Raw genomic sequence first — 27102 nt, forward strand, 5'->3', positions numbered from 1 at the left:
GACATTCAAAAACAAAACAAAATCAAATCAGTGACCAATATAGCCACCTTTCTTTGCAAGGACACTCAAAAGCCTGCCATCCATGGATTCTGTCAGTGTTTTGATCTGTTCACCATCAACATTGTGCAGCAGCAACCACAGCCTCCCAGACACTGTTTAGAGAGGTGTACTGTTTTCCCTCCTTGTAAATCTCACATTTGATGATGGACCACAGGTTCTCAATGGGGTTCAGATCAGGTGAACAAGGAGGCCATGTCATTAGATTTCCTTCTTTTATACCCTTTCTTGCCAGCCACGCTGTGGAGTACTTGGACGCGTGTGATGGAGCATTGTCCTGCATGAAAATCATGTTTTTCTTGAAGGATGCAGACTTCTTCCTGTACCACTGCTTGAAGAAGGTGTCTACCAGGAACTGGCAGTAGGACTGGGAGTTGAGCTTGACTCCATCCTCAACCCGAAAAGGCCCCACAAGCTCATCTTTGATACCAGCCCAAACCAGTACTCCACCTCCACCTTGCTGGCGTCTGAGTCGGACTGGAGCTCTCTGCCCTTTACCAATCCAGCCACGGGCCCATCCATCTGGCCCATCAAGACTCACTCTCATTTCATCAGTCCATAAAACCTTAGAAAATCAGTCTTGAGATATTTCTTGGCCCAGTCTTGACGTTTCAGCTTGTGTGTCTTGTTCAGTGGTGGTCGTCTTTCAGCCTTTCTTACCTTGGCCATGTCTCTGAGTATTGCACACCTTGTGCTTTTGGGCACTCCAGTGATGTTGCAGCTCTGAAATATGGCCAAACTGGTGGCAAGTGGCATCGTGGCAGCTGCACGCTTGACTTTTCTCAGTTCATGGGCAGTTATTTTGCGCCTTGGTTTTTCCACACGCTTCTTGCGACCCTGTTGACTATTTTGAATGAAACGCTTGATTGTTCGATGATCACGCTTCAGAAGCTTTGCAATTTTAAGAGTGCTGCATCCCTCTGCAAGATATCTCACTATTTTTGACTTTTCTGAGCCTGTCAAGTCCTTCTTTTGACCCATTTTGCCAAAGGAAAGGAAGTTGCCTAATAATTATGCACACCTGATATAGGGTGTTGATGTCATTAGACCACACCCCTTCTCATTACAGAGATGCACATCACCTAATATGCTTAATTGGTAGTAGGCTTTCGAGCCTATACAGCTTGGAGTAAGACAACATGCATAAAGTGGATGATGTGGTCAAAATACTCATTTGCCTAATAATTCTGCACTCCCTGTAGATGTAGATTTGTAAAAAAAAAAAAAAGAGATGTGATATCAGCATCTTGACTAAAACTGCAATTATGAAATGTTTGCCATTGAGAGACTTGTAATTATCTAAAATATTTAACCATAACCTAAAACACAGGTTTAGAAACTCAGTACAATGGTTATTTTTTTAAGTTGAGTAGCACATTTTTATGCAGGTGATTCGCTGAATGTGGTGGAAGTGTTTGACCCCATCGCCAACCGCTGGGAGAAGTGCCAGCCCATGACGACGGCTCGCAGTAGAGTTGGTGTGGCCGTGGTGAATGGACTCCTGTACGCTATTGGTGGTTACGATGGACATTCAAGATTGAGTACAGTAGAGGTTTACAATCCAGAAACCGATACTTGGACCAAAGTGGGCAGCATGAACAGCAAGCGAAGGTAGACATTGAAATCCTTGATTGGTTTACCTAATTTCTTTGTTATTTAGTGTCCCTTTGTTTTCCCTTTCCCGAAGTCACACGACGGTGAGCAGCACAGCCATCTAATGGAGATAGTTTGGGGGAAAGAGCTCAGCACTCCACAATTAGATCAAGAGACCCAATTAAGTATTGCAAAACAAAGGAGTACACTGTTCCAGAAAAATAGTAAATCTAGGGAAACTGAATAGTTCAGGAGCAAGAGCCCTCACACATCCAAATGGATGTCATGCTTCATCATCGGGTTGCTCCTCGTCAGACTGGCGCTGCAATGTCTGACTGGCTCCCCGTTAGGGGGCTCTTTGCCGGAGATCATCTTAATGTGACTGCCGTGATGATAATTCTCACTAGAAATTAAGATCAGGCCCTATTTCTGGCAGGAGAGTAGTAAGTTAAAATTGGTTCTATGCCCCACAGAAACCAGCATTATTTAATGTGTCAGAAAGACAGTACTTAGAACAAGATTAAAAACACAAGGAAAGTGGAAATTGAGAGTTCATGATCAGCCACTTTCTTACAATAAAGGGGGTTATGGAAAATGATCACCTCTCCCCTAAGAACTGGTCAACATGTTTTGCGTACGGCGGTCTATTCAGATCCTATGAAGCTTCTTCAGGACCATCATATAAAGAGGACTTCTCCTGACTCAATTAAGTATTGTCCAGCTCAGTGCTGGTCTTTTAAGTAAAAGTGCATTAATTACTCAGTGTTACTAAATGCTACAGAGTCAATTTGCAACTTGATCGCATTTTATTATATCCTGTGGGAGGGTATCAAACCCTGAACTATCTCAACAGTGCCTGCTTTCTTCACTGTTCTCTCGGTTGTGTGATTCTGGCAAAAACATGATTAGTAGACACCCCTTAAGTCAAGTTCACTTGTCTTTTGGCCCAAACAAGTAATTGCTGGAAAAAATAGCTTTAGTAGCAACAGTTCTTTTTACTTGAGTTCAGGCTTGTGCAAACATACTACTGGTTTACCTGTTCTGTGACGCAGGAAAGATACAGATGCAGGCTGGTGTAATCAATATCTTAACACTCTTGAGCTTCATCAACTCGCAGGAGATCACAGCGGCAATCTAGCCCACTTCAAGCACTCATTCATCTTCAGCAGTATCAGCCCTTTGGTCTGGTGCAGATTGGACACTCTTTTTCAGTAGTGGAGGCTGATGCAGCAGTTCCTCCTTGGTCACCTTAGGTGGCAGAGGCGGCACTAGGCTTCTGTGTTGATGGAGGGGACACCGACTTAATGAGTTATTTTTTTGCAGCTCCCAATGGAAGCTGCAGAAGGAGACTGAGGGGACCCTGCAGACTTTGGTCAGGTGCCTGGACCCTCAGCAGTCAGCTACTACGGATGTCCACCAGCCCAGGAGCATCCTGGGCTTCTCCTACTGGACAGTCTCTTGTCCTCCAGTGTGAGCCACTTTCATTCTTTTTCTGAGTAGGCAGAAAAGCTTCTAGAAACAAGCCGGTCTCAGCTTCTCCAGCGAGTTGAAGACTTCAGGTGATGTCCTCCTTACCTCTGGAGACTGGCTGTCATGTAGACTGCAGCCCCTCGTCATGCATCAGTCCTCAGAAGCCTCTGGGGAGGGCTCCCTTTGTCATGAAGGATTTGGAACTGGGACAAAGAGAGTGATTTGAGTTGGTTCTCTTCCAGATGCCATTTTGAGGCTGTTCGCTAGACATATTCTTTGTGCTAAGTGATGGTTCTCACACCAGATAGCAGTAGGACTGGTACCATGCAGGATTATCCAAAACATGGGTACAGTGAAGTGCCTGAAATTGGAATGGGAGATAGACTAAAGGGCAGGCCCTGCATAGAAACTTTTAAACATTGAACAACATAAACTGCAGTGCCACCCTTACCGTCTACTAATTAGCAGCCATTTGCTAGCAGGGTCATTGTGGAATTTGTAAAGTTAGGCCTTACTCTATCCTTCTCACTTCAGAGTCTGCGTCTATTCAAAATAATTAAGACAATACAATTCCACTGTTTGGGGAAGTTATACTCGTACGTCATCTTGTTCCATGGTGAAACGGGGGCATCAAAAATGGATAACCAGTACTCGCTCTTATACCACACAGTCCTCCTACCATACATGTGTTACACACACTGCGCGTACACTGTACATACACACCAAATGTAATTGCAAGGTTCTAGGTTTCACATAACACCAGAACATTACGCGAGTGGTAAGTAGATCACGTTCTTACTGACAGTGCAATAGGCCTGGTCACAGTATAAGTTTGCAAGTTCACAAAACGCAGTATGCTGCCACCACCACTTAATGTGATGTAATGGCACGGCCAGTAGTCCATTGCTCAATATAAAGGCATGCTTGGTGCCCCACTCTTTGTCACAAGATAGGTATATGATATTGCAATGTCAGGGACACATGTAGGCCTTGGCGCACATGCTAGATTAGCATCACTCCAGGACCAAAATGAAAGTCAGGATACCAGTTTCACATGTGGTCGGGCACTCAAGACAGGTAACACTCACGTCCTGTAACACATAGAAAGTACAACATGGACAGAAGCTTTGCAGTCTCCAGCTGGTAGCCTGTCTTTGTCACCATCTTCTTCGGTGTCTCTTTTCTCTACTTGGCCACCTTTGACATTCCTGGCTGAGGATCCTCTCTAGGATCCCCAAAACGATTGAAGGTCTCAAGGCATACTTTGATGGCTTTCATTAGGAAGATACTGACCCCCTCGCTCCCCATTCAAGGTCCATTCCAGAATTTTACTTTCCTGCTTCTTCTGAAGAACAGCCAGATAATTTTAGCCTTGAAAGGAACAAAAGGGAGAGTTCTCTACCTGTGTCTCTATACAATGTTACCTTTTCAGTCTCACTTTCATCCTCTTTGTATACATTCCCTGATATTTCTCTTACTTGTTTCCCTTTCAGGTTATCACCAGTAGATATTACCACCTTGCAATGTGTATTAGTTAATGAGAACAGTGAAACTGAACATCCCACCTGAAGTTCAGCAAGCGTCAATGCCAGTAATTATGGAAACACTAATGCTTCAACTTTCTCCCAAACCTTGGCTTCCCTTTGGTCTGTGCTGCTTTGCTGATGTTGCAGAAAAGAAGCTGCTTTCTCCTGCAGCAGAGGAAATCACTACTCCAAGACTCCTAAAGAAATATAAAAAAACTACATCAAAATCCAATGTACCTATGCCAGACGATCGTGTCCGAAACAAGAATGCCTCTACTCCTAAACCGTGTTTTCCATGTGCTTGGGAGAGCAAGCACATATATACTACTGGCAGAAAGATTTGTGATACTGCTGTTTAGATCTTGTAAAGTAGCCAGCTCAGGGGGCTATTTTAAAAGTTTGACAGAGCTCTGTGGTAATCACTTAAAATATTTGTTGTTGACCTCCCAAGAATGGTTGTTCATGAAGGAATGCTGCTTTCCATCCTTGTCATGAGTGCTTCATTTGACTCAACAGACTAAGTTATTTCTGTGGAAGAAGACAACAGTATCCTCAGTCGTAATCACATGGAAAGCACATCCTACTCCACTCAGTGACTGGTTCACTTCCCCTACTCTTAAAGGCCCTGCTGTGGGAGGGACTGTCTCATGACATCTCAGACTGCCAAGGAATTAATAAAGAAATCTCAGTGCATGTCAATAGGAGTGTAAAGGGGTTTATTGGCAAAAAAAGAAAAATCCATGGTCTGTAACTCGAAGAGCAGACTGGCCAAACTCTAACATCACTGGTTAATGGCTCAAGCCCTCCATGCAGCGGGTAAAACTTAGAAACTACTGATCCCAGCTTCTGATAGAAACATGCAAGTAAATATTTTTTTTAAAAGACACAATAGGCTATCTGGCATAGGCTCACGAGAACAGGTGAAATGGCCTTTGTAAAGTAATAAAATTTGTAAAGCCAAGCAAGCTACTCTCTTGTGCATTACAAAAAGGACCTCAAGAAAGAATTCATACCAACCTTAGATCTCAAATTGGCCAATAAATGAATCAAGAAAGAGAAAATTTAATTGCTGACTGTTCATAAAATGTTTCCGTAGCTCAGAAACCGATATTAGTTGTGTGTGGTGGATTTTCAGGGTGCATATTTTCACATTATTTTGTCAGGGTAGCACAGGAAATTCTTAGTTTACAGTAGGAACCCCCACACAACCAGTACAGAGCTTTCCGCTTTGGCCTAAATGCAAAATTGAGATTTTCCTAGCCTTGGTGTCAGAAAGGCTAGATTTTATTAGACAAGGAGGCGAGTATTATGCTTTCTTTTCATGCTTTATTTAAACCGCAGCCAAGAACTATAAATCCCAGAATCCCTGGGAAAAAAACTACAAAATGCATCACAATTGGGCCAACCAATCACACTACGATCTCCATAATAACTATCTTGACTGAGAGCACCAAGCCCTCTTTTCTTGCGAAAGTCAGTCAGTGGAGTAACTTGAAAACAGCCATAATAAACAGAAGAGAGTCAAAAAGGCAGAGAGGAAGTCCTTGCAGAAGGCCTTAAGGAAAGGATAAACCACTGTAGATCCGGATGAGTCCAGTGAAGGTCCAGAACGAGGAGCCGATGAAAGGCGGTCAGCCAGAATTTGTGTTGCTGGTTGCGGCTGAGGCAACTGGAAACAAAGAACAGGGAGGGTTAGAAAAGGAGGGATAATACTCGCCTCCTTGTCTTTAATAAAATCTAGCCTTTCTGACACCAAGGCTAGGAAAATCTCAATTTTATTACAAGACAGGAGGCTCATATTATGCTTATTCAAAGCATTGAAATAACCGTTTGCAAAGGATGATCAACACGCTTACAGTAGAAGGTTCTAAACGTACTAACGTTCGACCAATCTGGAGATCTAAGGATATCATGCAAACTAGCATCAGACTAAAAGGCACAGGAAGCCGCGGCACCTCTAACGGAATGGGACCCCAGCCAAAGACATCAGCCACTTTACCCAATGAGCCAAAGTGGGAGATGAGACAGGTTTGTGGGGTTTCTGAAAGGAAATCAGCAATTGAGATGAGGAAAGACTCCGGAGATCTGTAGTTCATGAAACGTACGTTTTTTAGGCAATTACCAACACACAATTTGGGTTGAGAGGGGGAAAAAAGGGATAAAGGACTGAGGACAATTTGGTCTTGGTACGTCTGGATACATTGAAACACACTCCTGTAGCAGAAAGATGAAAGGAGGAAACATCTAGAGCCTTGACATCAGAAACACGTTTTATAGGCACAAGACAGAGGAGCATAGTGAGTTTAACAGACACATGTTTCAAGGATAGTTCAGAATTATCGGGCCAAGAAAAAAGAAGACGAAGGACGGAGTTCACATCCCACATAGGATTGTATTTGGGGGCTGGAGGTTTGGAAAAACGTATTCCTTTTAGAAGGCGACAAACTAAGGGGTGTTCTCCTACAGGTCTACCGTCAACCCTGACATGTTCCGAAGAGATTGCAGACCTATAGGTATTGACGGTACGGTAAGCCTTGCCTTGAGAAGCTAGGGAGGCTAGGAAATTTACAATTAAGGTAATGTCTGCTGAAACGGGATTGGAATTACTGTCCAAACACCAGCTACACCATACCGACCAGGCGGAACGGTAGACTCTTGAAGTACCTGGAACCCAGGATTGTTGGATGAATTGGAAAGCCTGTTCCGAAATTCCTGGGGTTCTCCAGGAAGCCCCGAAATCCTCCAAGCTATGAGATACAGGGAACCTTGTAATACGGGATCGTGGGGAAGACCCTGGGGGTTCAGAAGATGGGGGAAGGGAGAGATCAGGACTGGAAGATCTGACGAGAGTTCTAAGAGGGTTGGATACCAAGGTTGAGATTGCCAGAACGGGGTGACTAGGACTAGAGAAGAACATTGTCGGCGAACATGAGCTAGGACCCGAGCAATAAAGAGGAAGGGGGGGGGGGAGGCATATAGAAGGGAAGGAGGCCACGCTTGAACAAAAGCATTGGTAGCCAAGGATAAAGGATCTGGTCTCCAACTGAAGAAGTTCGGAAGTTGGGAATTGAGCCTTGAGGCAAAGAGGTCTATGGTCATTGAACCGAAGAAAGAAGATTGAATATGGAAGGATGAAGCCGCCAATAGGTTGAATCCTGGGAGTGTCTTGAGAACCAATCGGCCACTACATTCAGATTGCCCGGGAGGTATTCCGCCCTGACTGAAATGTTTTTGTGCAGACAAAACTCCCAGAGACTCTTGGCTAAGAAAGCCAATGGTTTGGATCTTGTTCCACCCAGACGATTGATGTATGTTATGGCAGATAGGTTGTCCATCTTGAGAAGAATGGAGCATTTTACCCTGTCTTTTGTAAAGGACTGGATGGCAAAGGAACCTGCAAGCATCTCTAAACAGTTTATGGGCATTGACGACTCCTGAACGGACCATGGACCCCCAGTCGAGTGTGGATCACAACTTGCGCCCCAACCTGTCAGACTTGCATCTGACTCTAAGACCAGATCTGGGGCGGCAGAGAAAATTGTTCTCCCGTTCCAGGAGTCTAAATGACTCATCCACCATATGAGTTCTTCCCTGGACTCTGCGTCTAGGGCAGTCTGATCTGAATATGACAGACCTCGTTGAAGATGACGGATCTTGAGCCTTTGGAGGGCTCTGTAATGAAGAGGTCCTGGGAAAATGGCCTGGATTGAAGAAGAAAGAAGGCCTACAAGACGAGCCAATGCTCTGAGGGCAGAACAAGGGAGACACAAGGCTTGACGAACCTCCTTCTTTATTAAGGAGAATTGGTATTGAGGAAGCTGGAGAGTCGACTCGGTAGTGTTGACTAGAAACTCAAGAACTCAAGAGATTGTGAAGGGATCAGAGCGGACTTTTGAAGATTTATAAGGAACCCCAATCGAAGGAGAAGGTCTTGACAAAGATTTAGCTGAGATGCAAGGGAAGACTTGTCCTGAGCCATAATAAGGAATTTGTCAAGATAGACGATAAGTCTTATCCCTTGAGCACTGAGGAATACTACCACTGGTTTGAGAATCTTGGTGAAACACCAAGGGGCAGAGGAAAGACCGAAGGGAAGAGTTTTGAATTGAAAGAACGTATTCCCCCACTGGAATTGAAGAAATTTCCTGAAGGAGGGATGGACCGGCACTGAAAGATAAGCGTCTTGAAGATCTATACGGACTAACCAGTCGTTGTGAAGGAGGAGATCCCTTAGGCGGAGAATGATTTCCATCTTGAAATGGTGGTAAACTATGAAATTGTTGGACTCTTAAGTTTATGACAGGGCGATGTTTTTTGTTCTTATTCTGTACCAAAAAGATATTGCTGAGAAAACCGGAAGGGTTGAAAACCACTTTCTCTATAGCTTGTTTCGACAGAAGAGCTCGTATTTCGTCCTGAATGAGGCGAGACCGATTGCGAGAAAAAAGGAGAGGACGAGAAAGAAAGGGCTGACAAGGGGTTTGATAAAGGTCTATACAATAACCTTGTACGGTTTAAATTACCCAAGGGTCGGAAGTTATTTACAACCAAACGTCTAAACACAAAGCTAGCCTGCCTCCTTCTGGAGGAAGGCCAGAACTGAAAGTTCTTACCTGCGAGGAGTTCTCCTTTAGATCTGTAACCCCTGTTGCGGCCACCGCGGAACCTGCGGGGATAGAATTGGGGTTTGTACCCTTGGTAGACGTCGATTTGGTTGGATTGGGAGTAGGAGCCTATGTTGAGGGATTGTCCCCTTGCTGAGAAGCGGCCTGCAAAATGACTCCTTCCTTTACCGGCCCTTCCAAAAACCCGATTGGAAAAGATTCTCTTCATAGAGTAATGGGCTTTGTCCAAAGAATTGAAGGTCGAGACGTATTTGATTGTTTCCTTTATAAAGGAGTCTCCAAAGAGAAGGCCATCAGCATTAAGACCTTCCTCTTTGGAGGCAAGAGAGCTGAGCTTAGGATCAATCCTGAGGAGAAGGCTCTTGCGACATTCTTGGGAAATGTAAGAGTTGACATTGCCCAGCATACAAATCGCCCTTTGGGCCCAATTGGGAGGGATATCCAGGTCTACCTGAGAGTCTTCTATTTTTGCTTCCTCAGCAAGGTCAAAAATCCTGGTGAGAGGACCCACCAGGTCCAAAAGTCTGTCCTGACAATTTGACCAGGCTCGGTCAACTCCTTTTTTGGGGTCCTTGCCAAATTTAGTGAAGAAGAGTAACATATTTGGGTCAATGGAGGGGGTGTCTGTAACTTTACAAGGCAGGGAGGGTCTAGGACATTCAGATTTTAATTTGTTTCTGGATGACTTGTCAAGAGGATGACTGAGATAGAAGGAAACCTAATCGGAAACATGGTCGGAGGGGAACCACTCTGAGGAATTAGGATGATGGATGGAAGTAGGGTCAAACATGGGGTCGCCATCAGGATCAACCAGATCTTCGGGCACTAAGTGAGGGGAATTATCATGAGGAGAAATTTTACGCCTTTTCTCCGGAGGCCCATCGGAAAAGTCATCCTTTAGAGTGTCTTGTGAGACATCGTTCCCATCACTGTCCGTGTCCCACAAATGGAGAATATTGAGAGCGGAGTAAGGGAGCCCCGAATAATTCGCCTCTCGAGTTGGAGGCCCAAATTTATTAGAAACGCCTTTTGAAAGCTCATGTGACTGAAACACACATTTCTTACCTCTCAAAGGAGGATTAACCTTAGGAGCGTGAAGCATTTTAGAAATGGAGGCTTCTACATTTTTTGAAATATCCAACATAGACACAAACTGCATGCTGGTCAGAATCCTTAATAAAGGATTTCAAATTATCCTTAATGGATTGTGTCTGGTCATCCTCTGACATAATGGAGAGAAAAACTGGGAAAAAAATGAGTTTAAAATTGGAAAAACAGGTTAAAACCTGTTGGACGTGAGGAAAACAGAGAGTAGAGGGTTAAAATGCTGTCTGGGGAAGTGACTGCCTTGGAAAGGCTGGCCGGGGGGGTGTGGAGGGCGTGTCTGCAAAGGTAAACCAGAAAAACCCTCCGGACAAGTGAAGAGGAATTGCACTTGAAGTGCAGTCAAGCGTGAATGGAATTGCACTTGAAGTGCAGTTGAGCGTGAAGAAACAGCTGTGAGCAGACTCTTCTCTTGTAAACACACCAGAATCAAAGTGTGTAGAATTTGGTGAAGGAAGCAATGAAGCGTAGAGAGAGGAATTAAGTGTGTAATTAGAAAATGCCTCAGGCACGGCTGTCGGAACGCTGAATGGAACGTTCTGACAGCTGGCCTAACATAAGAAAGGAGGCGTGAGCGCGCATAAATGAAGCCATTAAGTAAAAGGGTAACAGTGCCCACCTAGAATATACACCAAAAACCATTAAATACACATATAAATTGATAAAAGTACTTTTCAATAGAAATTAATAATAGGCGAGCAGGGTACTTACCTTGACTGCGAGCAGCAAGAAAAGAGGGCTTGGTGCTGTCAGTCAAGATAGTTCTTATGCGGCTTGTAGTGTGATTGGTTGGTCCCATTGTGATGCATTTTGTAGTTTTTTTTTTTTCACCCCCCCCCCCAGGGATTCTGGGATTTGTAGTTCTTGGCTGCTGTTTAAATATAGCATGAAAAGAAAGCATATGAGAGCCTCTTGTCTTGTAATAAAATTTCCAGACTACTTCCATAGTACGGGAATCTTGATGTCTCCAGGCCCTTTGACAGAATGGTCAGAGAAATGTCTTCATGGGTTTCACAAGTTCTCCCTATTGCTAACAGTTCTTCTGAAACTGAAATACTCCATGATTCTTGTAGTCCTTGAGTGGCCAAGGCAGCGGTGGTTTCCATAACTTCACCTATCTCTACTTCCATAAAAGACGTTCATGTAAACTGAACACATATTATACAGGATGCTATGCCAGCTTTGCCATCCCAGTGTGACTTACTTGAATTTGTCAGGTTGGCTTCTTCGTTTGTTCAGTATGGATATTGAAATCTCCCACACGCTTGAATAAATATTTTGAAACGGTCAAAAGACCTTCCTTAAGAACTTCTTGCACCTTCAAATGGAAAAAGTTTTTTTTATGGTTCAACATCAGAACCACTGTCCAGTCTGCTGTCAAGAAATCAAGGTTATTCCATATCATCTCCATGTTGTCCAGTCAACGCTACTCTTCTTTTTAGATGCATTTGGCAGCTATTACGGCTTACAGTACAGGTCCTTTTCAAATATAATTCTTCACAATCCCTGTCCTCAAAGATTTCCTGGAAGGGTTAAGGAGAACATACTGACCTAGAAGACCATATTCTCCTCCATGGTATCTCAATCTGGTCCTTTCTAACTTGATGGCTCCTCTGTTTCAGCTTGTACGCAAGTCAGCATTGCAACATCTCTAGTCGCCAGAGTCCGCATCAGAGAATTTAATCCCTTTCATTTGGGCCACTTGACTGTCATAGAGAGAGAGCCTGGAGCCTGCAGCTAAAGGCAGGCTAGCAGATCTCAATTTTACTTTGTGCTCACCCCAGGTGCTCACTATTAGAATTAAGTGTGTTTACCTTATCTTTTCTTATTTACTTTAAAGTTATCTTGTTATTCAGTATTTCCTTTGCGCACATCTGTGATTGGGATCTGTCCCACATATATTTAGGGGGCATAATGTATTCATCTTAACAGGTCCCCTCTTTAGATTCAGCCAGCCCTGGCGATTACATCAGCCTATGGGATAAGTGATTTACAAGCACTTTCAGCTATGAAGCCATAAACTGTTTTCCACTCAGTGATTGAGGATTTGACATTTTATTTTAACTAAAGGTTATTTCAGATTTTCATGAATATTAATAAATTTCCTTGACGGTTTTCTTCAGTAAACCCCCTCCAGCAAAGACATAATTACATTCTCTAGATATACACCATGAAATTATGCATAAACAGAGTAAGGGTTTAGGAAATCTAACCATCTTTTGTGAATTAAGGTCCACTTTGTACTGTTCTAGCTATATCCAAACAATCCATCTGAAGGTGAATGGTGTCTTGCATCTTACTTTGCTTATTTGCCAACGTACACCTATGTGGCAAACCCGGGGCTCATTTGATGGGCATTTGTAAAGCAGCTGCATTAACGGTTAGCTATGTCTTTCTCTTAAATTACTACATAGATGCAAACTTCAGGATGTCCGAAAACATTTTCAAGCTGCTATCAAAACCTCTTTGTTGAGGTGTCTTGTATGGGTTTTTTTTAAGAACCTCCATTCCATTGCCACTTAAACATAGAGACCTCTGGTTGTTTTTGAGATAAGTTTACTATTCTATTATGCAGTCATAATCATCCATTAAGACCCTATGGTACAGAAGGAAATGGTACTTACTTGCAATCCTAGTTCCGTGTCACAGGAATTTTCATTTAATTTATGAACAGCCCCCCCTATTGCTGTCTCTATTTTTTAAAGGTAAGAATTTCTTCCGTCGTCATACTGGTATAAGTTCTTCAAAATTAAATGAGACTGCCAGAAAGCTGCCAGTACAATGCATGCTAGGATGTGGATGCTGCTGGTTTCAACAGATTGTCATCTTCACTTTGCATTCATTCGATCAGGCTAGCTTTTTACTTTGTTCAACTCTTCCCTTTAGATATTCTTGATTATTAGGACAGCAGCATGGAGAGCTGCTTCTGCAATGCTGTTGTGTATAAAATGGGAATTTGTAGGAAAATTAGCTCATATAAGCTATAAAGCTCGTAACTCCATATAGAAATGCTAGATCTCACCTTTTTTAAAGGTATATTCTGTTACATGGATTTAATTGTTACAGGAACCCCAAATGCTGACGGCAATGTGCCACATTCATTTCTTCTATGAGGATTGCTATGATGTAGTAGTATGATTTCAAGTAAATAAAATTTCCTGATTCTCTTATAGCTCTTTCCTGCCATCACTGTTGTCCCACCAACTCCTCAGTCATCAGTCAGAAAATGCACACTGATTAACTTGGTTTTTATGTTAATTAATTGAGCTTGCAAGGCTGTGCATAAGTGCAAGGGTGGGAATGTGCCACATGCATGCGGTGGGTAAATCTCTGTAATACTTGCTGTAGAAGCAGTTCCATGTCACTACTTCAGGTGGTAGACCGCTCACAAGTTGATAATGGGAAAATAGCATATTGTGTATCAACATCTGTACCTGAGTAGAAAAAGAAACAACGCTCTCTCCGGAACCTCCTTAACTTAAAAAAAGACAGCATGTTTTAAACTAAAGGGAACTTTAACAACTTTGGTAAAATAGTTGCTTAATTTAACTGCAAGTTCCAGCATTTTAGACTCCTTAAATACTACATACATTTTTAACTATAGGCTACTGGGCATTCAGCCTTCACTTGCAGAGCTTAACAGCTCATATGGACTCACTTGTCAAGAACAACTGGCTTTGCTGTTACATTTAACATAAGCCTTATTATTGAAACTGGCATGCAGGTGTGAACATATTGCACTCAAAAGCTATAATTTCCTTTTATTGGTAAAATTAGTTTAGAGACTACAAATAGAAGACTGACAGTAGGATTGCTCTAAAATCATACAGTAAACATGTTGAGGTTTTTCTTGTTATTTACACTTTTAGCAAATATGGCAGCTACCATTCTCTTTATCTTTATTGTAGTTACAATGCATCCTGTGTGTGCCAGAGTAGGATTTTGATTTTGAAAATAAATCATTCAGCAAGAGCAAATATTCCAAAGCAAAAGTACATACCAGCACAACCGTGTTTGTGACTCAGTATTGGGAAACATTCAACATTGCTTTTTGTAGTTGAATTCATTTAAAAGCAATAACCGATTCTTTTGTAAGGTGGATCTGATTTAATTAATGTTGGGTGACTTCATTTTTATTGTTAATTATGTACTTTTGTTAGCTTTATATTCTTATTTTTATATGATGTTTTGTTAGCTGGTGCCAAAGACAATTTGTTTTTCTTAGGTGATCTTAGTTTTAAAATAATTTATGTTTTGAGTTGTGAACAAGTTTGAATAAGCTTTGAAAGGTTTAAAGCAGTTTTTACACAGTATTTTAAGAGTTTAAACAGCTGAAATGGGTAGTTAAATGGAGCAAATATTTTGGCAATATTTATTTTTAAAAACTTACCTTTAAGCTAAATGTTGTATAATTTGTTTTCAAGCTGGGGAGGCTTGCAAGGGAGCGCCACCTATCAATGTTTACTATAATAAAGATATTGATACACATTGTACTGTTATCAGTAAGGAAACATTCTCACTGTTTATCTAAAACTTTTATATTGCGGTGGGAAGTGTATAGCAATTTCAGCGCATGACCAGAGGCTACCATTATGCATTATTACTTTAATGCCACTCTCGCAGCACTTGAAAGATATTAAACATCATAAAATAAGCATTCTAGAACAGCACTGTCAGAATATATAATAGGTCCATGATGTACATCAATTTGCCTCTTAAATGCTGCTCCTCGCAGATAAGTATCTTCGTTTTAATGAGTTTAATTGTGTAATGTATGATGTATTCTGATATTGTATGATATAGTCTGATGTTGTATGGTATATTCAGGATGCTATCTGTGGTTGCCAATCTATGGAAATGTTTTTTGGTTGGGCTGGCTTTAATTTGAATGGTGGTTGATGCTTGGGGCCAACATTTGAGACCCCTGAAATCCCTCTTACAAAGATTAATGAAGAGATGATTAAGAGGCTAATTCAACAAGAGATTCATACATGCACACGCAAAACTCTGGATCAAGTAATGGTTAATAAAAGATCTTTAGGATCAGATAATGAGTTTGAATGTGGGTTTATCGCAAAGGGAGATTCGTTTTATAGAAATAAAGAATGTAAGAGAAAGAAAAATTCAAAACCTATTGAGACAGGATATATACCCCTTAAAAAATGGGAGGTCCAAGCACCTCAAAAAGAACAGGAGGTCAAAGCACCTCAAAAGGAATGGAAGCTCTAAAAATCTCAAAGGGAATTGGTATCCTATACAGCACAAAATTGAAAGGTGTCCGATGCGGCAGAACAGAATCTACTGCCCCTAATGACATTCAGGATAATGCTGTGAGAGAGGAGGAACATGAGGGAAGAACCCCTTAGATGAATACGTATTAGATTTTGAACAGGGAGCTTTTGATATGGATGACCTCTTTACCGAGGCTGACATCCCTTCTACCTCCAAGAGAATATCCCACTAGTGGAAGAAATGTTTTCCCCACATAACATAAGGCATCCTATGACTGCCTAGTGGTGGCCCCCAGACCATGTGGGTAAATTCATAAAGCTGGATCAGAAATCCACTTGAAAAAGAAGCACAAAATATCCTAAAGGCTGAATACTCAAGACCTGTGATCCATGAGAATTTGTGCCTTACCCCAAGGCTAGACCCGGAGCTCATTACCTTCCTCTTTAAACTAGGTAGAGATCCTAGAAAGGGGCTTGAGAGATCCCTTAAGGCTTTCTAGGACCGACTGCTTGATGTCGTGGGGGCCCCTAGCAAGGATCATTGACATGGTTAAGGATGCACATGTCAGTGAACTCGCACTGGATATAAATCTCCGGGGTTGGAGCCAAAGGACGTTGGTTCTTCTGGGGAATGTCAATGCCAGCCTCAATGCAGAGAGGCGTAGAGTAATACTACTGAAGATACACCCTACACTTTGAGATCTTTTAGAGAAAGAACCATCTGAGGACCCCAGGGTCTTCTCTTCGGTGAGGCCATGATTTAAAAAAATCCTGGGCAAGTACGTGGCAACCTTTACTGCCCTTGATAAGGTGTGTGCAGGGTTTTCAGTCCAGGTGTTTTAGTAGGGGCTGACAGAAGGGTACTTTCTGCCGGCGAGGCTTCCAGAGGTGCCATTTCAGACAGGGAGGCTTTGGCAGAGGACAAGTCGGCACCACAACCTTCTATCCCCAAGCAGGACGTTCCATCCATACAAGGGGGAGTAAGTCATGTAGACAAAGCTCAGATGGTTACCAGGGTGAGTACAAACTTCCTGGCAAGAGTTAGGAGGTCTCCTCAGACATTTTCCAGGCCGCTCCTTGGGTGCTAGAGACCATGCAAGGTTTCAAGATAGATTCCTTGAGGAAACCCTTCCATGCTGTTCCCCCAAGAGAACTAAGTTTGACCACAGATCAGCAGAAAGTGGTAGAAGAAGAGATAACATGTATGTTGCAGAAGGGCAACAATAAAGAAGTTCCCCTACACCCCCAGAGCCTACCCAAGTACACTCTTCCTTGTTGAAGACTGATAAAACTAAGAGAGCTAAACAGATTCCTTGTATACAGGCATTTCAGGATGCAAGGAATATCCATCTCATAAGGGATATGTTGCTAGAAAAAGATTGGTTGGTAAAGTTGGACCTGAAAGATGCCTACTTTACCCTTCTGTTGGCCAGGGAATATCGGTGTTATCTTCAATTCACCTGGCAGGGCAGACTTAACCAATTCTCCACACTCCCATTTGGCCTTTCTTCAGCCCCATGGTGCTTTACTAAGGCGGTGAGAGCTATAGCTTCCATTCTCAGAGATAGAGAGGTATGCATACGATTGTCTACTTGGACAATATCCTTACCATGTCCCAATGCCAAACACAGGTTTTGAAAGATTCAAATATGGTTATGTCCCTTCTGTAGAGTTTGGGCTTCATAGTAAACAAGTAGAAATATATTCTCATCCCCTACAGGTCCCACAAGTTTTTAGGTTTATTGTAGATACAGTGAATGTGGTTCTGCTTTTGCCTTTAAAGATTACCAAAATTCGGAAAGAGATAAGATGTGCAAACTGGAATCTTTAACCCTGAGGTGAACTAGCCAGACTTTTAGGCCATCTGTCCTCTTCCATTCAAGCTATCTTTCCAGGACCCTGCGCTATGCAGTGAATAAAAGCAAAATCACTTTGGGTAGGATTGTGGTATGGAGACTAGATATCTCTAGATCAGAAAGCCAAGTTGGAGTTGAATTGATGGTTTGAGAATTTAGACACCTGCAATGGCAGGGTGATCTTTGGATGCACCCCAGAATTCATTCTGGAGCCAGATGCGAGTTTACATGGTTGGTTGCATGCTTAGGTGCACTGGACACTTGTGGGATTGTGTTTATACACAGAGAAATTGCATCACAAAAATTATTTGGAGCTGATTGCAGGTCTCTATGCCCTAACGAGTTTCGAAGATTGTTTATAAGGGAGAGTGGTTTTGTTGAAAATGGACAAAGTTTCTACAGTAGCATATATAGATCACTTAAGAGGAACGAAATCCCCAGACCTATCGGATTTAGCCAAGAACCTCTGGATGTTTTGCTTGGAGCACAGGATCATCTTGAGAGCAGAGTATTTGTCTGAAAAGGCAAATGTGACTGCAGACTGGAATTCAAGGTTCTTAAGGGATTTCAGCGACTGGAAATTAAAGTCTATTTCCGGAAACTCTCAGATTTGGGGTCCACTGGATTTAGACCTTTTTGCGAGTAGGTTGACATTTTAATTGAAGAAATACTTCAGTTGGATGCCAGACCCGGGTGCTCTATTGGTGAATGCCTTTCTTCAGACCTGGAAGGGGATCAGCGCTTACACATTCCTGCCTTTTGCAATGATTCAGACGGTTCTTCAGAAGGTGAGGCAGGAGAGATGCTCACTTGTCCTAATTACTCCATTTTGGGCATCACAGGCCTGGTTTCCAGTGACCTTGGAGTTAGCTTACGACATTACCTTTTTTTTTTCCCCCACCGTGGAAGGTCTATTGAAGGATGCAGATAGAGCGGAACATCCTCTGGGTCTGACAAGGACTTTGAGCCTTCTTGCTTGGAAAATATCAGGAGATCTAGAGAAATGTCAGGCTTTTGGGAAGAGCTGAGGAACTGCTTAAGGAGTCCTGGGCTCAGGGAACCTGCTGTAGTTATATTGGAGTATGGACAATGTGGGTACTTGGTACTTGGTGGGTATGTGGTGCTTGGAAAGAGATTTTGATCCCGTGGAGGCTTCAATAGTTGAAGGGGTCAGTTTTCTATTACAGCAGTTTGATGGAGGTCTTAGCTATAGAACGCTAAACTGCTATAGGTGTGTGATTTCTGCAGGATACAATCTAGTCAATGGCAGGAGCGTAGGGAAAAAAAATCCTGATCTGTAGAGTCCTTAAGAGCATCAAGTTTGAGGAGACCGCCTAGATGTAGGTAGAAGACCCTATGGGATGTAAATTTAGTTCTCAGTATTTTTTCTTCTTGGACTAGTAAAAGTTATTGGGACCTGAGAACTTTTGATGAAGTTGGCCTCCTTACTTCTTTAAACATCTTGTCGTTGAGTCTCGGATGCCAAAGCTTTGGAGGTAAGTAACAGAGTATACAATGCCTTTGGGGGAATTTAAAAAAACAAAAACCATGTCTGACACTATATTTTACTGAAACTCTGATTCTAGTAAAAAGCTGTGTTGTGTGTTGCATGAAGGAATACGCTTCCTGTGTGAGTTCTATCCTGATGGCACTGACCAACTTATGACCTAGTGGCCACCTGTGCAACTATTGCAAGGTGTGTAAAATGGACTATGCAACTGGCTGGTTTTCACGTACAGAAGTGGGGGGGGGGGGGGGGGAGCTCCATGGCTAATCAGTGCTTTTGGAAAGGCAGCAGATAGGAGGATAGCTTGAGGACAGCTGACTTGTCTAATTCATCTACCTTTGCAAAACATTACTGTGAACCATTTGAACATGATATGGTACTGGAGGGCTACCAATATGCATAATGTCCTCCTGGCTTGTAATGAAAAAGCAATTCTCCAAATGTTACGCCAAGAGAATCTGAATTTCATTAAAGACTCTGAGGCTAACATTATTCCACCCTCCCTTCCCAGTTGTGGAGATTCAACTTCTGTCAAATGATGGTGTAAAAAAAAGAATAAGTAGTAATTTTGTTTTGTTTTTTTACTTTATTTTTCAATTTTTACTTAGAACATGTCAATGCATGGTTTCCTGTTACATAATGAGGGTGGGAGTTAAGAGCTCCGATCCACCAGGAGAGAGCCACAACAGGCATGTTCAACCGGGTATCCACAGCATGCCATCTGCCAATTTTGTTGGTCAAGAATTACAGAGACCAGGTCTTCGAGCTGACGCATTGATCCTGATGGACCATAGGAATTCCATACTCATCTAGTTGTCACAATGTTATACCAACAACTATATGTGCAATTCAACCCCTCCTCATCTGCAAAGGGCTCTGTGCGAGGGCACACAATTCCTCCCATGACCTCTAATGCCCTTGGCCTATGTGGGACATTACTCCAGACTTCCCATGCTACACTCTCCAATTTGGCAAATTGAAGGAACTGACCTGGCCCTATTGCGAAGGACCTCCTGAAAAGTTATGAACCATTCTCCCGGGTACAGATCACCCGCCAATAAAGAGCCTCCGCTTCTCCACTGCTCCATTGACGTGCACTCATCAATGGCACAGGAAGGGACCAAATCCAACAAAGGCAAATTCCTGTTAAACGGGGCTCTTCAAATAATCTTATGGACAACTTGCTCTCACAAGTCAGCTATGACTAAAGAAGTAATAATATTTAAAAGTGTAGAGAAAGTTAACTAAATGTTAAGTTTAGTTGAACGTTTAATTGTCAATTTGTTTGTTTTCTTACTCTTCGGGCTTTCTTAAGGGGAAGAATTAATGTCTATCCTTTCTTTCAGATAATACCCTGTAGTTTGCTTCCTATGAGGAGCTTCATTTGTCTAAGGTTTTGCGTTCCCATGGAAATCTGTATCTTCGTTCATCCATGAAGAAGGAAGCGAGTTTCGCATTTCAAAGAGGCAGATTGTTATGTGCATGGGCTTATGATATGTAACAACAGTTCTGTTCTAAAATGTTTACTTTATGATGTCTAAGATCTGATGAAGCGGATCGTGGAGGTTTTCGTCCCACCTTGGTTTCAGAAACCACAAGCACTCGGGTTAGACACCATCCCAGTTTTTCACCCTCAGAGGTCGACTGAACCTTTAGACTTGGTGACTGAGTCAGGATAGTCCGAATCGTACAAACCCACAAACCAATTACATTATATCATAAAAAAATTTGAACACCATGAATAATTCAACACTAAATCACACTCCAAACTAAAGTTTCAAAGCTTTATTACAATCCCAAAATCAATGTCACATAAATGGTGCGCAAAACTAAATTATAAACCTGCATGAAAACTAAAGGCTGACTAAAATGTTTGAAAAGATTCAACCTACAGAGCATGAAAACTGTTACATTTCAAAAGAATGCTTTGGATTAGCAACAACACAATATGAATAGTGTTAGCAGATGATGTTGATATCAGTAAATAATCAAAACATAATTTTAACAATACATTTGAGAGCTGGCCCATTCCTAATATTAACCAGAATTGTGACTTGCATGTGTGGGAGCGGGCTAACCCACGCGGGCAACAGCAAACATGAAAGAAGGCAAAAATAATTTGAAAAACATCCAACTAGAGTTACTAACTATAGAAGTATGCTTGTGTAAGTTACTAAGCTAAAAGGGAAACAAGAAACCACATTTAGGTATACCTCTCCTCAAGGGACAGCAGACAGAGTTGATTTGTCCCCCAGAGTATTCACCATCTTCTTGGGTCGGTTGGCAGCAGCGTTAGGATAGTGCAGAACACGAGCTGCACATAGGACAAATCAGCAGTTCAGAAGTAGTTGGCCTTCTTAGTACTGAACCACATAACAGAATAGGGCAAATAAGACTATGATGAGAAAACTCATCAGCAGACTGAGAAAAGAGAAAATGGGACAGCAGATCTAAGAAACATAGAACTGACTTTCAGAAAAGCTGGCGCTGGACTAACTTCAGTTCCAAAGTTCTTCACTAATTCAAATATCCAAAATCCATTCTATTGGTCCATCTGATGGCCACACACTGGGTGTCAGTTTCATCATCCAATCATTGTAGAGGGCACCATCAAGTTCTGATACATTTAATAAACGTCTTTGCACATCTTATTATTCCAATCAAACATGCAAACAAACTGATTTATTTCAAACATTATGCATTCTATGTCAAAGCAATTTTTTAATATGCATTTATTTTCTAAGCATTGTGTTTTATTCAAGTTAAGTTTAATACTCCAAAATACATGTAATTTCTGCTAGTACTAATTGAAAATAATACTTTAATGTTAATATCTATTAATATTTGACACATTTGAGTATAAAATATTTCATGTTGAACGTGGTGTGAAAAATACAACTGTTAGGCACAAATGGCTCACTGTAATTCAAACGTGCACATTTCATTTCTCCGTTGGGCCTTTAAAAACTGCAGATTTATCGCTTGCCATATGCTACGTCTAAGCCACTAACTTATGAATAAAGCATGATCTCTCTCAGATATTTCAAGTGCTGTGTGGAGTGGCATTAAAGCAGTAATGCACAATGTTAGCCTCCGTGTCTTTAATGAAATTCAGAATCGCTATTTCACTTGAATATTATCATTGTTGGAACACTTATTGTTATTCTTGTCCTCTCCTATGCATACTTAACTCATAAGTTGCCATCTTGTGGGTGATTTCCCTCACTATGTTTTGAAAAGGCACTTGGGCCTAACTCCTCTTTTTAGTGTTCATGGAAGGGTTGATCGTTAGAGCCGCAATACTTGGCCAAAAATTATGTGCTAGGCTGATTTACACTGACTATAATCATTTAATGCAAATGAGTAAGCAAAGTCCCTTAGCGGGCACTTCAAGATTTGAATTTAATTAACTAAAGTGCCTAGTTTTCAAAAGAATTAAAATTGGAATTAGGTTTTCAGTTGCAGTTACTTAAACAATTTAAAAAGTCTGACATGTAAATAGTTTGGATTATTTTAGTTACGGAGGATTTTTTTAAATATGTTAAAAAAATGCAGTTTTTTAAAACATGTTTAACTTTCTTTTCTAAGAATTTTATTTTGGTTCTTTAAGATTACAGGTCTTTTCAAAATTGTATCGATTACTTTAAACAAACTTCTAGTTCTAAGTTGCTTAAGTAAATTATTAGACAGTTACATATGTTCTTTGCAAAGTTTAACTTGCTCTTTAGAGATCGTGCATGCCTCTTCTGGAGACGTCCTTAAAGGCTCAGATGAATGGTTCTTAGATAGGACCTCACATACTTAACCCACAGGAGTTTGCCCGCCCCCTTAAACTTGCTTAAACCGTTTCATGATTTCAGACTCAACCACACTGATAAGAACGAATTTGGAACTTCCAAAGTCATAGCACATAAATTGTGTCTTGACCTACTCATAGTGAAACTACAATGATTCAAGCGAGCCTGTGTGCCAAAGTCTATAGAAAATGTGACTCAAATGCTGTACATGTTTCCCAGTTTCAAGCCAGAATTATTTGAAGTTTAGGGCATACATCTAAAAAAAAAATCTTTACTTGGGCTAAATACCGAAGTTATTCAGTCTCTCATTTTTGTTAGCAGTTTGCAGTGGGGCATGGGAATGGGGGAGAGCTCAAGTTATTCATCTCAGTATGCTCCTGTTCCTTATTTTATGCCTTATCATTCAGTAAAAAACGATGTTAAGTGCCCTAAATACTCTATTTTCAACCAGATATTCATTAAAGCACTGCAAGTGATGGCCGATTAAATGGTAAGTTAATCATGAGCAATGCACAGTCCAGAGAACCCAGACAGGACCCAAATATATTGGCAAACCTTCCAGTCACACTTATCAACCGTTGTAACTCATGAATTGCTAATGAGACAATACATAATCATAGATTTTAGGTGTCAGTGTATTTGTGGTTCTGTTACATTTTAGAATGGATGTTTTGTAAGTTGTAAGGATCATTGTATTCATGGTTCCAGGGTATAAAACAATCTTTGAAATCGAGACTTGAAGGCAACTGATTCAGTGTTCAAAGGCTCCTACTAAAGGGGTAAAGTGCTGCATTAATATGCGTAATAGAGTGGAAGATTATCTGTAAGATCAACGCTGTAAGAAAATGTTATACTGACTCAAGAGTACCAAGGGCAGAGTGGCACTACTGGAATATTTTTCTTCAAGTATTGAAAACTAAGATTTTATGCCTGGGCACAGAACTGGAAAAATGTATTATTTTGTTTTTATTTTAGTGCCATGGGTACAGTAGTGTTGGATGGACAGATTTTTGTGTGTGGGGGATACGATGGAAACTCCTCTCTCAATTCTGTCGAGTCATACTCTCCTGAAACAGACAAGTAAGAATTTGAATTTGTAATGCAGAAGAAATGTGATTTTTGTCTATAAAGTGTTTTCAATTTTCCACTTCCATAGCAGTTTTAGTGAATTTGATCATTTTCTTATTCCTACACTTTTCAGTTTCTTTGATTTTACATGGTTTCTTAGAATCCTTGGAGAGAAAGAAACCATTTATTGGTCCAACACAAGTAAAATATTGATCTGCTTTCAGTGGCACATGTAACCCTCAGATATTAATGAAATATGTAGTTTATTTTACCAAGGAATAGGCTTGGAAGTGAGAAGAATGTGAAATGAATGCCAATGTTTTAGTGAGAGTAACAAAGTGTTCAACCATTCATTAGTTTGTATTTCATAGTTTTAAAAGATGGCACCAGGCTTGACTGATGATTCCATTTGGGTTAAAAGACTATGTGAAACAATGTAAACGTCCTTACTGTGTGAAAATCCGTTGCGCAGATGTGATAAAATTATCACAGTTCTGTCTTTTGAAATCTATTAACAAAAGTAAAGCATCCAAGGCTCAGAAAAAGAGGTTTCTTTTGATCATGATATGCCGTAGGGCCACATTCAATTAAGTTATGCAGTTCTGGAGTTGTGAGTGTCCTTCATTTTAAATTTGCAGTGGCACCCTTCGAGTGAACATTTGAAACCAACACACCGAGATAAAGAATTCTAAAACCATCACACTTTGCTTCTCATCTGTTGTGAAACTGGAACTTTTAAGTCCACTTTACAACTATTGCTTGTTCTCACCAACATGGTGTTTAAAAGGGCATTGCCAGCATGAATGAGATAATAACATTTTTGGACCTGAAGAGTTTGCTTTGTCGGGCATGGACCACTGACATTTCCTTTTGAACTCTAATTGATGCTCGACAGCAACTTCCTGAGTATATCATCCCATCTTAATGTACTCGACTGTCTGGACTGACCTAGGCACACCTCACTTATTTGCTTTACCTCTCCATTGCTCATGGGTTACCCACCTTTTTCTTTTGAACATGTCAAACAACATTTTCGAAGCCTATGTTAATTCTCTATTTTACCACATAGCCTTACCAAGCACATAGCATTAACTAGACTCACTTATTTGACCTCGCATGGATGATGTCCTTGTTCCCTCTACCTGCAACAGTGTCCCTATACAATTATTAAATTCATCTACATCTCTTAGTACTTCATTTTGCAACTATTCCCGAACACCACAGGACGAGCAACCTACTGAAGCCAACATCTTGAAATGTGAGAAACCACCCTAAAAACGATTGTCCATACCACAAAGATTATGGGTTTTCATACCACCTTTCATATCCGCCCCTCTCATCCAGCATTGTGCTGTCCTTTAGGAGTCCATCATCTTTCCTCTCCTATGCAGCCTCTACCTAAGAGCCTTACTGCACCTGTTCAGAGAGTTCATCCTCACACGTTGCATCTTTGTGGATGATATGAAATGAAAATGGATGGCCCAGAAGATACCTACGAGTCAAATCTGGACAATTGCCTCCATGCTTAAAATTCAATAATGGTGATTACCTTCCCAAACTGCAACACCTCACTGGCATAGATTCAATAGGCAGAACTGGAGCTATGTATTCAGAGCACTTTGCATTGTCAACAGAGCCTCTCCAGAAAAAGGACCACTGTACCTCCAAATTAAATGTAAACAATACAAACAAAATAGACTGCTTGGTACAAGCCATGAACCTCAAACTTGCTGTCAGCCAAGGTTCAAAGCATCCAGTGGCATTCCAAATTTAGAAGAGAAGGTCAAAACATGGTTAACAAACTAACCACATCAACTGCTAACCCTGCGAAGAACCCAGAGAGATCACTCTTCTAGCAGTATAAGAATGATCCAGAGCTATGGAACAGCCCCAAACAGTACTACCTGCCAGGAGGACAGATGCGTACTCTCGACCCAGATTGGGATACCCCATCTAACATTGGCTTACAATTACCTTAAAATACAGAGGGAATATAAAAGCTATACCATCCCAACCCTAAGATACGCCTCTCCAGTCAAAATACTTAAAATACCCACTACCACTGTTCACTGAAGACCCTCAACGTGCCTAATGACATTAGGGTCTCTAACCGTAGTCTCCCCCAAAACCTTGTGGCTGCACTACAAAATGCAGCCCCAGGGCTCTCCTAAGCCATTGACTGATCTTGGCATCAATGGAATATGTTTGTATGGTGAATAGGTGGGCCTCTGCTACCCTTGGCCTCTCAGGATACTGAAGAGTCCTCAATACCTGCCCTTGGAGGACTACGACTTAGGAGAAGACCCATCTCCAGGGTCTCCAGTAAGGTCCACATCCATGACACAGACTGCACTTCTGGTTCCAACATCCACACCATTTGAGAATCTACCCTCTGAGTTACATTTGTCCAGGTACAATAGGTCTCACTGGGAATAAATGGAACAGCTCATCAATCGCTTGTGAGGGGCCTCCCTTAAGTGAGGCAAGGAGTTAGTTGAAGAAGGAAAGATTGTCTAAACCACAGATACCAGATGTTCTTTGGATGCAACTGACACTGCCTCCAGAGAGACCAACAAACGCATTCTTCTGTGTAGATGTGCACGATTGAGAGTATCGGACTTGTGACCTTAGTGTCCCCTTCAACAGTGAATGTCTTTCTGGGCCTATGGTTCACTCTGCGCTTAAAAAAATAACTAAGTATACAGACACCAGAGCGCAACAGGATAGTCAAAACCAAAGGAATCGTCATGGTTTCAGCACCAACAGACTACAGCTGAAGCAAAAGCTGCAATGGAGATTCCTGGCTTCCAACCGCAGCAATCCTTTCAAAAAGGACAACCTTGTTAAACCTATTTAAGAGGAGACTTCCATGGTGACAGTGCCAGTAAGGCAAGGGAAACCGGAGGCAAGGGCTCCTCTACCTCCAATCAATTGCCTCCGTTATATCCACCTAGTCACACAACACCTTTCAGGGGAAGGCTCTTGTTATATCTAAATATACCCAGTGGGAAGAGAGAACCTCAGACAAGTTGGTCCTGTCCATCATCTCCCATGGATATTGCCTGGAATTTAATACTACGCCACCTAATATGCCCCTTGGCTACAACGTCACCAGCCAAGAACGTCAAGTCCTTGCTGCTGCTGGAATTAGTGAAGACATAGCGGTAGAGCTAGTTTCACCACCTCAATGAGGTCTCTGTGACCGAGGAAACCGTGCAGGTGAAGTTATCTGAGGAAGGAACGCTGGCATAGTGGTCTGGCCAACAAA

General features: G+C 41.7%; 1 protein-coding gene across 3 annotated transcripts in view; it reads left to right on the forward strand.

Annotated features, from left to right (window-relative positions):
- Nucleotides 1-27102, forward strand: part of KLHL18 (kelch like family member 18) — a 238982-nt gene that overhangs the window by 189662 nt on the left and 22218 nt on the right. For 2 of the 3 annotated variants that reach the window (XM_069210941.1, XM_069210944.1), the window contains exons 7-8: nt 1431-1668; nt 23742-23846. In XM_069210941.1, coding sequence (XP_069067042.1) covers nt 1431-1668; nt 23742-23846 — 343 coding nt within the window. The remainder of the gene's footprint in view (nt 1-1430; nt 1669-23741; nt 23847-27102) is intronic. The other variant, XM_069210942.1, reaches the window with a different exon arrangement.

Source organism: Pleurodeles waltl, chromosome 10, assembly GCF_031143425.1.
Source record: "Pleurodeles waltl isolate 20211129_DDA chromosome 10, aPleWal1.hap1.20221129, whole genome shotgun sequence".
In the NCBI taxonomy this organism is placed as follows: domain Eukaryota; kingdom Metazoa; phylum Chordata; class Amphibia; order Caudata; family Salamandridae; genus Pleurodeles; species Pleurodeles waltl.